Source organism: Notolepis coatsorum (genome assembly GCF_963971535.1).
Source record: "Notolepis coatsorum genome assembly, chromosome: 14".
NCBI lineage: Eukaryota > Metazoa > Chordata > Actinopteri > Aulopiformes > Paralepididae > Notolepis > Notolepis coatsorum.
This window is the reverse complement of record NC_140178.1, coordinates 40065242-40077258: the sequence shown is the minus strand read 5'-3', so window position 1 is coordinate 40077258 and position 12017 is coordinate 40065242. Positions and strand designations below refer to the sequence as shown.

General features: G+C 40.4%; 1 protein-coding gene across 6 annotated transcripts in view; it reads right to left on the bottom strand.

Moving 5' to 3' along the window:
• The window catches only part of usp7 (ubiquitin specific peptidase 7 (herpes virus-associated)), a 137602-nt gene that overhangs the window by 90584 nt on the left and 35001 nt on the right, over positions 1 to 12017 (bottom strand). For all 6 annotated transcript variants that reach the window (XM_084329460.1, XM_084329461.1, XM_084329456.1 and 3 more), the window contains exon 2: positions 5493 to 5597. In XM_084329460.1, the coding sequence (XP_084185586.1) occupies positions 5493 to 5597 (105 nt within the window). The remainder of the gene's footprint in view (positions 1 to 5492; positions 5598 to 12017) is intronic.

Sequence of the window (12017 nt, the reverse complement as noted above, 5' to 3'; positions counted from 1 at the left end):
GCCCAACAGGAAGTCATGTGGATGAAGTGGTGATCACCCATATTACTTCCGGGCACTCGCTATAGGTCCCGGGACTCGAGCTCGACACAATACATAGCGATCCGTTGCCAATAACTCGATAAACAACATGATTTGGACGTATATACTATTATACAACCTGGAAATGGACCGGGTATTTCGACATCCCATAATGGAAAACTGTCTACCCCACGCTGATCGCCCAACGGCCCGAGGAGACTGGGGTGAGTTTTAGCGTGTAATATTACCGTGTTCGATACTAACTGATCTGATGAACATATGACCCACATTAGATGAATGGTATAACGCTGCCCACGGAATTATAAACGCCCCTTCGCCCATCCGGTCAACATCAGATGACGTGTAGTAACTTCCAGAAGTACGTCCAGTTGGAATTTTTTATATCGCGCCGATTGCTATCAAACTGTATTTCATCATCAATATAATGCATTTGGGGCTATAAATCACGTTCTGGAGAAAGCTGCAGAAAGAGATGAAAACATACTTATACTTTAGACCATATTTTAGTATGAATATGTGAATGAAAAAGTTTAACGTTGCTACACCATGAACAATACATATAGGACATATAGGAAGAAGTTATAGCCCTGCAAACAAGGGGAACTTCTCCATGTTAAATAGAGCTGGCAACGGATGGTATATCATGAATTTAGCCTTAGGCAATCAAAGTGTTAAGAAAAAAACCTGAAAATGTTCTAAACTATCTTTATATAAACACTCCATTTGAATGAATGAACACATTTTATTTGTATATATTGAACTGTTCACAGGGAAGAGGAAGGTGGGAGAGGAAAGGGACAAAGAAAATGAATCAAATATATCAGTCCCCGTAAAAAATTTGAAGGGGGTCATCTTGACCCCTCCCAAGTCATCCTGACTCAAACACTAACGTTAGGACTAGGGATGCACCGAAATTCTTGGCCGAAACCGATACCGAAAATAGGAAACAGTTGGCCGAAAACAGAATGCAGAAAGGCCGAAAATGAGTCATAGAATAGATTTTTTTTTACCAATGTTGTTCAGCTACCTGATTATGGAAAAATATATGATTATGGCTAAACTTTAACTACAACAAAGTGCATTCAGAACAAAGCCAATGTGCTTTAAAACTGCATAAAGATCTGCACACATGAGGGAGAATAGCTTATAGCAGACTTAATGATGTTACTGTAGTGGCTACAGTAAGCATTTTATATAAAAGTACTCTGTATTTTTGTATGACAACTAATAAACTGTAATGATTCCAGGCGTTCTAGCCTACATGGAAGGACTGTTGTATTTACTACATCTCCCGTGACTATTAGCGGGGGAGGACGTAGCTTCCGGGAGGACCGGAAGCCTTGTTAGCTAGCTTAACGCTAACGTTAATCAAAAAGGTTTTTAACCGCGACGGGCATATAGTAATGGTGAGGATATAAAGCATGTTAAAGATGCATTTATTGGACGTGTTGCGCGCAGAGTTTACATAGAAACAGCGCGACTCCCGAGTCCCAAGAGGAGTTATCACAGGCTGCAGAACGCAAGACTGAAGAGCTCATGTTGCGCATGTAATGCTGAAGCCGCGTTTTGATGACATCATCACAACAACACGCGTAAGGTTACAGGTTGTTTATGTTCTTTGACATTCGGTGATATATTTTCGGTGAAAAAACTCTTTCGGCCGAAAGGCCATTTTCGGTGGCCGAAAATTCGGTGCATCCCTAGTTAGGACCTTATCTTTTCTTCTTTGCAACCAGATTGTGCAATTGTGGACTCTTTTGCTCTCGGGTCGATTTTGAGAATGAAGGTGGTGACATTTCTCCATCTCAGCTTCTTGGTTATGTCTAGGTTGGCTTCTGTACCTCATGCTTGAGAGTTTGATGTTTCTACAGAGCTTCACATTAACTGGACAATGCTTGCTCTCCCTTGAGTAGTGTTGAGTGGCAGACTACAGCACTGCTTGCAAGTAACCTTCCCTGGTTGGTCAGTTTTACAAAAGCAATCCAGTGTTAGTGTGTTTCCTAGTGTGTTGATGGCAGGTCTGATAAATGTCAATTTCGCGTTTCACTTAGACCAGGTGGGAAAATAATCAAAACATAAATTTTTTAATTTTTAAAATGTATGAATATTTTTTTGTCATGATCTGAAAAACCTGAAATCCGGTTAAAAACGGAAAAATCACATCCCTGGTTATTCACTGTCAAAGATGCAAAGACAAATCCTAATTCATATTCTCCTTTGTTTCATCACAATTTAAGCAAGCCTAGTAACAGACACAATATTTCTGACACTGGGAATACATTCATAGATCCATAGATGTACCTAGATACCAAGAACATGCAAATGGGACTTGTAGAAGTGGAGCAATATTCCATTTACTTAGGTATGTATTTTAGGCGGATTTTCAGAAAATAGGGCTCCGGGCTTAACACATTCCCTGCCACTGGTTATATCCATCAATATAGCCAGTCTGCCACCACTCTAAGCCTATGGAGATGTTCACCTTCTTTGCAGGGCTATAACTTTTTAAATTGTATTGCTAAATTGACATTACTATGGCCCATTCAACATCGATTATCTATCGTTCAGGATGTAGGAATGTTATACTTTTTCATTCATAGATTCATACAAAAATACCTTCTAGAATATAAGTATGTTTTTATCGTTTTCTGCAGTAATTCCTAGAACGTGAGATAGGCATAAACGCATATATAGATTATCAAATGCCGTTTGTTTGGCGATACACGCTATATTAAAAATGTCAACTGTATCCTAAACGTTATGACTGATCATGCGCGGGTGAAGGGGGCGGGTCGTTTATAATTGCGTGATCGTCAGTAAATGCTTTATGTAGTATGGGTGATATATTGATCAGAGCGGTTTGCATGGATAATAATAAACAAACACGCTGAAAGTAACGTCAGCGTCCTCTTACCGTTAGACAAGTGCTTCTCAAACTTTTTCTGTCAGGCCCCCCTTTGGCCCTATATTTTGTTTTCAGAGCTATCATGGATGAAAAGCCAGCTTCACACAGATATGTGGTGCTGAATGGTATCAACACCTTAACTGCTGCATCATGAGATACTTGGTACTCAGCACCACACTCTGAAACTAGCTCTCCGGGTGGTATCAGATGAGATTTCAATGAGTTCTTCCAAGAGTTTGGATGGAGATGTGTCAGGAAGCTTTGTCTCAATGTTGTCTGTAAAGTTTTTTTTTATCGAGAGTAACTTGGTGATCCTTTTCTGTGTTTTATTAAATAATGATTTTCAGATTTTGAGAAATGGTCAAACTTATCGAAATATGGTATTTTCATGGAGAACAGTGCAGCTGCAACAGATAGCACTTTAGTGATAATTTTCTGTAATAAATCTTTTTTTAATCTCAAGGCCCCCCCTGTCATGCCTCTGCGCCCCCCCTTGGGGGCGCACCCCCCACTTTGAGAAACACTGCGTTAGACGATGAGACTGGAGGAAAAAGATTGCACTTATTTGACGCGATCTCCTAAATCCATTTCCGGTTTGTATAATCATAATACACAACCAAATCGTATCGATTATTGCGTTATGGCAGCGATCGCTACACACGGACGTGTGTATACAGTCCCGCAACAATATGCTAGTGCCGGACGCATTTGTCAGATGCACCGGGATCACAAGAGATCCACTTCCGGTTTGGCAACTCGCCGATCATCCACCAGGTGGCAGTATTGAAGCGTTGCAGAGTTGTGCATGCTCCCACTGCATCATACCAGGCTCCGTGAGGGAATTATGAATAACATGGCGAAAAAATGAAATATGATCTCAATAACGTCGTACGCCGTGGATTGGCAGAATTCGCATGAACTTGAAACACGTCGTAAGCCATTTCCGGCGTGGGATGTGTTAAAGTTTAAAGCTCAATATATCAAAACGTGGCACTTTATAGTGAACAGGAGGTCTATTTGTATTAAAAACAATAAATCGTTTTTCATTTAATGTCTGGAAGAGCTAAAAAAAATTATATTTTCGTTACCTTTTTTGAGTTGATCTAAATGTTACCGATTGTGTTAAATGGGCTTATGATATCATCTCATATCGATTGCAGGCACCTGCATTGTATCGTGGCAGATATCTGCAAATAGCATATCGTTGTCCAAAGAATCTATATCGTATCGTGATGAAACTGGTGATTCCCACCCCTAGTAGAGTCCATACACCCAACACCAAATCCATAATTCCTTACACGTAACGTGTCTGGCTGTGTGACGTCAACTTGTCAGCATGAAAATGACAACCAAACATGGCACTGCAACTAAATACAATAGGCACATTTGTGACTGTTACAAATATAACACGTTTTATACTTGTGCTACAAGATTTTGGCCTGTGCTACAAAACTATCAACCTCTGTAGCACCAGTGCTATGTGCAAAAAAAGTTAACGTACAGCGAGTAGATCAAGCATCTGGGCAAGTATACATGCCCTGATGCCTCAGTGTAAAAAGGTTGGTTGCCCTATAAATTATATATATATATATATATATATATATATATGCGGTAATTAAATATATAAATCTAAATATTATTATTATTAAATGGGTTACAATTACAAATATGTGGAAGTGGAACCATATGGAAGGAGTAAGCCTGCCGCTAAAAAGAAAACCCACCGCGCCTTTCTCAGACAAAAAAGTTTCGAGAGGAGTGGAAGTTTGAAGACAGACTAGACTACAATATGATGCGGGGGTGGTGAGTTGAAACAGTGTGTGTGTCCCAACCCCACTTCTATGTTTCAATAAATTATTTGCATTTGAAACTATTAACGCCGACTCATTCCTTCAGTCCACTAAAAATTATGCTAATATTCCCTATTTTTGGCTGGTAAAAAAATCTGCCTGGCTGGTAGTTTTTAAAATCTACCAGCCAAATGGCTGGTAAGTCAAAAAGTTAATTTTGTTCCCTGCTTGAGTAATGTAGATGTGCAAATCTGTCTGAAGGGTGTGTGTGGTCAATGTCTGTGTTGTTTGTCTCCTTTTATGAGGTGTTGTAGGTGTGTATGTGTGTATGTGTGTATGTATGTGTGTGTGTGTGTGTATGTGTGTGTGTCTGTTTACGAGCGAGTGAGTGATTGAATGTCTGGTGTGCATTTGTGTGTGTGTGTGTGTGTGTGTGTGTGTGTGTGTGTGTGTGTGTGTGGTCAATGTCTGTTATGTATTTATGAGATAGGTGTGTGTCAATGTCTAGTGAGTGTCTGGTGTATGTTTGGTCAATGTCTGGTGTGCGTTTGCGTGTATGTGCGTGTGTGTGTGTTAGAGAATATGTGTTCAGTGTGTCAGTATGCGTGTTTGAGAGTGAGAGAGTGTGTGTGTGCATGTGAGTCAGTGTGTGTGTGTGTACGAGTATGTGTGTGTGTGTGTGTGTGTGTGTGAGAGAGAGCGAGAGAGAGAGAGAGAGAATGTGTGAGTGTGTATGTGTGCGTGTGTGTTGTCCTCACCATCCTCCATATCCTCCTCTGTGTTGTTGTGTCCATCTGGCATAGTCACGTTCCCGTTGATCACCGGGTTGGCAGGGATTCTAGGGGGGTCATCCGTGTCCCCAGCTACACACACAAAGAAACACAATGGAATACATTTATGACAACTGTAGGCGATATGAGTGAGGGCCAGATGCATGTTCCATTTAGAACCAGTCGCTAATGAACAAAATTATACAAATATTATTGAAATAACAATATGGCCTAGCCAAAATTGCAGGAGGCTGAAATATTTTGTTAAAGGCTGCTTACTGTATTGATACATTTTATGTAGAGTAATAATTTATAATAAAAATGATTTTAAAAATAAATGAATGTTACATGTATTGCCTTCCCATTTCTCCATGTGGAATGCACCCTTTTGGATAAATGTCCCCTACCATTGCCCGCACAGCCAACGGGAAAAATATAAAAAATATCTTAAAAAATAATAAAAATAAAAAATCTGGAGGGGCAGGGCATCCCGTTTTAGTAAAGTTTGTTTTAATCACAGTAACGTTGGCGAGCTAGCTAAATCTTCACTAAGACTTTAAAACGGTGGTGCGGCACGGTCTACGGAGACGCCGAAAAAAGCTACCAAATCCATTCCAAGACAACTCTAAGACTGACTAGAGTCACGCGTAACAAGTCTCAGTCTCTCTCTCTCTTTCAAGTAGCCAAACGTTACACTATAAAAACGAACTGGATAGTTGATATATGAACTAGGGCTGTCTTAAATACTTCGAAGCTTCGTTCGATGGCACAAGCTTCGAACAAAACAAAAAAAAGCGAAGTTAAAAAAAAATTTAACTTTTTTTTCAATACTTTTTTTTTTTTCAAAATCGTGCGCCTCCATTCCAATGAAACGAAAGTAAGCGGCACCTTCCCGCCTCCATTCCAATGAAACGAAAGTAAGCTGCGCCTCGACTCCACCTCTCTACAACAAGCACGTGGAAATGATCTGTGTTGAAAACAACAAGGACATGTGCAGCAGACATGTCGACGAAAAAGCGAAGCAATGCCGTTTGTTATTTAAGACTATGTCGGACAGATGTGTTCATTGTGCTGCTTTTTTAAAGTGTCCCGACCCATATAAACGTGCTTACCGTACTTTTCGGACTATAAGCCGCTGCTTTCCCCCCCATTTTTCGACCATGCGGCTTATATAACGGTGCGGCTAATCTATGGATTTTTACAGCTAACCGAGCGCACTCCCTCAGCTCTGTGACCGTCAGATCAGACTCCTAAATCTGCTGCAGCAGTGCACGTCAACCACGTCAACAAACCATTACGGCAAGAGTCTCAGGGCTCCTCTTTCAACATGCTGCCTACCTACTGTACCCGGCTCTGCTAACTGGCTAATGTTATGAGAGCTAACGTTGCTACCTACTGTACCCGGAGCTGCAAACTGGCTAACGTTATGAGAGCTAACGTTGCTACCTACTGTACCCGGCGCTGCTAACTGGCTAACGTTATGAGAGCCAACGTTGCTACATACTGTACCCGGCGCTTCTAACTGGTTAACGTTATGAGAGCTAACGTTGCTACCTACTGTACCCGGCGCTGCTAACTGGCTAACGTTATGAGAGCTAACGTTGCTACCTACTGTACCCGGCGCTGCTAACTGGCTATCGTTCCTGTTTAAACAAAAATGTTAATAAATGGGAGCTTCCTCAAACAGCCATCTCTTTCCCGACAATCCCCTTTGTGCACGAACCCTTACATATGGTAATTAAACATTAAAACACCTGCGGCTTATAGTCCAGTGCGGCTTATATATGTACACATCATTAAATTTAGCTGCTGCGGCTTATATTCGCTTATAGTAATTAAGTCGAATTCTACATCAACTACATATAAATATTTATATAATTGTTTGCTTGATAGACGAAGGTTGCAACATAATTATGTAATGTCATGTCGTTGGCTGTGAGAGCAGCCCCACTGCACCCAGGCAGCGCAGCAGAGTGAAACCTTGTTGGCTGCGTCACATTAATTCATTAATCCAATCCACTTTATTTATAGAGCACATTTAAAAACAACAAAGTTTACCAAAGTGCTGTACAAGTCCCACAACATAAGATATAAAAAATAAAAATATTATATTTTTTTTTATTTATTTTTTAGCTTTGAATTAAAATCGAAGCTCGGCCCCGAAGCTTCGATTGCCAAAAAAAGCTTCGAAGGTCAGCCCTATCAATTACTGATACTAATCTATACAATCACCTGTTGTTGAATAAATACCATTACTTTATAGTTATTACAAAAAAAAACAGTATATATAAAACAGTAGCTGTATAAAAAAAAAAAAAAGTATGCACTGGTATCGGATCAGTATCGGTGTCAGCCAGAGAGTCTATTTGCCATCCCATAGAGCCCCATTGTGAACCCGGAAATTTCGGAACCACCAAAGTTTTATGATGGATATGGATAGTACGGATCCCCAGCACTCAGAAACTGCCGGATGCTAAATTGTAAATGTTGGGCAACTTTTTGCATAATTAGCACTTATGATACTAAAGGGAAGAAAAAAGTTTCAAAATTGCAATATTTACTGGAATTTACCAAATGTTGGTGCAATTTTTTATGAATTTTCTGTTTATAAATGTTTCAGAAGATGCAGAATTTATAGATAATTTTCATGGAATGTTCAATTGTAAACAGAATGATAATAATAACTTTAATTTGTAGAGCGCCTAATAGACCACTACACTTCCGCGTTACATTGAATCGGGAGGAGATTGCGGGGGGAGCAAATGAATGAATGTGGATGAGAGCCGTGATGTAAGTGGTTGCATTCCTAATCGATCAGAACTAAATCGGCAGAGAAAAAGACCATTTTTAAGCACCTATTCCCCATGCACATGCGCAGATTGCCCACGGATTGTGACGCCACGGCCACGCACACCTGCCCTGGACTGTTCCATCAGAGGGGCGAGCTTCGTGGCCAATGTCCTTTCAGCCGAACAGGATAATGAAACAATGATCCCACTAAATGGCCAGACGCGTCTTATGGTGACATCTACAATTACCTCATTGAGTCTCCAGGTAGACTAATGTTTATATTTAAGTGCAGTGGTCTGTAGCCACTCACACTACCACCGAAGCTCCCCCCTCTGATGGAACAGTCCAGGGCGGGTGTGCGTGGCATCACAATCCGTGGGCAATATGCGCATGTGCATGGGGAATAGGTGCTTAAAAATGGGCTTTTTCTCTGCCGATTTAGTTCTGATCGATTAGGAATGGGTCGCGCCGTGTTCAGGAGATTCAGGCGCATACAAGTCTATTCGATCATGTCTCCAGCACCCCCACAGCCGTAGCTCCAATCACTTACATCACAGCTCTCATCCGCTATCTCCTCCTCGATTTCAGAATCCCGGAAGACTATTGTTGATGAGTTGTTATGAAGAGCTGGCTACAATCCAGGAACAAAGAGATACAATGGTAACAGCCTTTTTGACATGGAGTGCCTGTTTGAAATATAGTTGTAACTAGTGTGCCTCAATAATATTCCATGCATCGTAATTTTTTTTCTCTCATAATCAGGTCTTTTTAATGATAATTTCTACATTATTACATCATTATTGTTATTGTTATTATTAACAATATTATTATGATGGTTGTATCAATCCTAAATCTGAGTTGGGGGGGGGGGGGGGATGCAATGCAGACAAACAGCTGCATACAGTGCGACCATTTCACTCACATTTGCCCATTCATTTTTGGACACATCACACACCATCGGTGTGTGTACTGTACGTGTGCTGTCATAGCTCCACCTACAGGCCTAATGGAGAACACCAGGAGAACACCAGGATGTGAATGGAGGGTGAATGGAGGGTGAATGTGAGGTATATCGTGTAAATAAGTTTTGATTGATCGCAAGACTACACTGTAAAAAAATAAATAATAATAAGTTACCAGAACTTAAAAATATTGAGTTCAGTTACTGTGCATTAAGGTTTTCAGTTTTCAATCCATAATAAGTTAACAGAAAAATAAGTACACAACCACATTATTTCAACCTAATAAAACTATGTTTATTGTCATTGTTTTAAGAACACAAGTGGACTTGGTAATCACATTTTGAGTAAAAAAAATGGCTTTTAACATGTGCAAAATGAAATAGAAAAATAAATAATAAAATGTGTTGATTAATCCCACTGGTCACAATGGTGACAGTAATAATGTTTTTGTTATAAGGCTCTGCAAATGTTACTGAATGATGTAGCAATGTATTTCCAGCTAAATTGAAATAACAAATAAAGGGTCTCAATTAAATATGTGGTAGTATAAAGAACCTGTGGGAGGATTTCAACAAGATAAATGAGACAACAGTGCAAAATATTAGAGATGTTCCGATACCATTTTTTCCTTTCCGATCCGATTCCGATACCTAAGCTTTGGGTATCGGTCGATACCGATACTTATCCGATACCAGTGCATACATTTATATATAAAAAAAAAAAAAAAAAAAACGATATATAATTTTTTTATAAATATATATATTTTTTTTTAACAAATACTGTTTTATATATACTGTTTTTTAGTAATAACTAGAAAGTAATGGTATTTATTCAACAACAGGTGATTGATCAATGAGTATGGGGCTTCAGCACTGCAGATATACCCTACTCCAATGATCCACACGGACATTATACGTTGCTGCACTCGCTACCCACTGGCTCTGCAGATATACCCTACTCAGTCTGTCTACAAGGCTCCGTTTCAGTAGCAGTCGGATCTGTTGTGATTTTTGCACAATAAATATTCAACATTCTCTTTTGAGACTCCGCCTCAGACTCTTATCATTTGGCACTAAAAGCTAAACATTGTCACCGATATGGCTGTCCGCAACATGTCATTAATTGTGTACGCGAGGTGGTCTCAATGACGACGTGAGCTAAGTTAGCATAGCATGAGCTGCCGGTATATGAAAAGACTGTAACGTTACTGGTGACATTGTGATTTAACGAATACTCCTTTGCCAACTTGCTGTACTTTGCTTGCAGGTCTGCAGCCATTATTGCTGGATTATATGAATAGCCCCAACTTTAGCCAAGGTAATGTTAAAGCTAGCTTTCGGTTAGCTGTTCAATGCTAATAACACCAGCCACCAAGCGAACCCATGAGCTCCCCGTCAACACCGCTCTGTCGGGACGATGACATTTAAGAAAGTATCTGCTGTTAAAATGACAAATGGCATTGACACTTTAATCGATTAAGCACCCGTTTGTTTTATAATGCTTACTCAACAGACCACAGTGTTGTTGATAAATTACGTCATATGGTATCGGAGCGCAGCATTAGAGGGTACTCGCCGATACCGATACCAGCATTTTAGCCAGTATCGGCGGCTTTTCCGATACTGGTATCGGAACAACTCTACAAAATATTTCACTATAATATTTCCAAAAAAAAAAAAATCTTTTTTTAATGCCTATGAAAATGCCCCTGCGTGCCTAGGGTTGCCTACCCCTGCTCTATACAGTCTGCCCCATTGTTCTGACCAGGATTATTACATTCCTTTTGGCCTCCTTGCTGACGTGGACGAGAAACCCATCTATAGGCCTAGTTATCAAATTCTTGGTTTGCAATGGTTTTGCACCTTGTGGGTAAATAAAAACCCAGTTTTCATCTACAACTCCTGTTTCCTCATTGTCTCACTGCTTGGTCCCCAACAAGGAGAAATGGGCATTCTAAACACTCTGTGCAAGGCCTCTATTAGGCGGTAAATTGTTCTTTGTTTTCACAATGTGTGCCCTCTATCGTATCGAGATACATATTCCATGTGTATGGAATAACACTCACCTTTAACATTCACTTTAAACACTACACCATATTGCATCTATTTATTAGTAAAAGATTTGCACTACCTCTCTAACTCATCTTTACATTTGTTTGCATTGTGTACTTGTACTAGTTTGTATATTTTGTATAGTGTTTGGTTTTATTTTTTTTACTTTTTTACTGTCTGAAGCACAATCTCAGGGGGCTCATACAGAAGCAAGCATTTCACTGTAATGTACATGTACCTTATATGTGACAAATAAGCTGGTCAGGAAGGCCAGTAACATGGTGGGAGTGGAGCTAGACTCTTCCTCTGTCAGAGAGGAAGAGCCTTGCTAAGCTCCACGCCATCATGGACAACCCCTCCCACACGCTATACACAGACTTGGCTGATAGAAGGAGCATGTTCAGTGTTAGACTAAGACTCCCTAGATGAGGGGTGCTCCAGTAGCACACCATGTTACCGCGCTCGTGCGGGACTCCGTGCTGCGCCACGGATCTGGTTGACTCAGAGTTCGATTCCCGGACTCGCCGTCATTTGCCGAATGTCTCCCCCTGCTCTCTCTCCCGTTTCACCCTGCAACTGTCGGTCATGCTTGACCAGGAAAGCGATAAACGCTAAAAAAAAAAACTCCCTAGATGAAACACTGAACGGCACAGGAAGTCCTTAATTCCAACAACCATCAGCGTATACAACGCATCACTGTGCCTCACCAC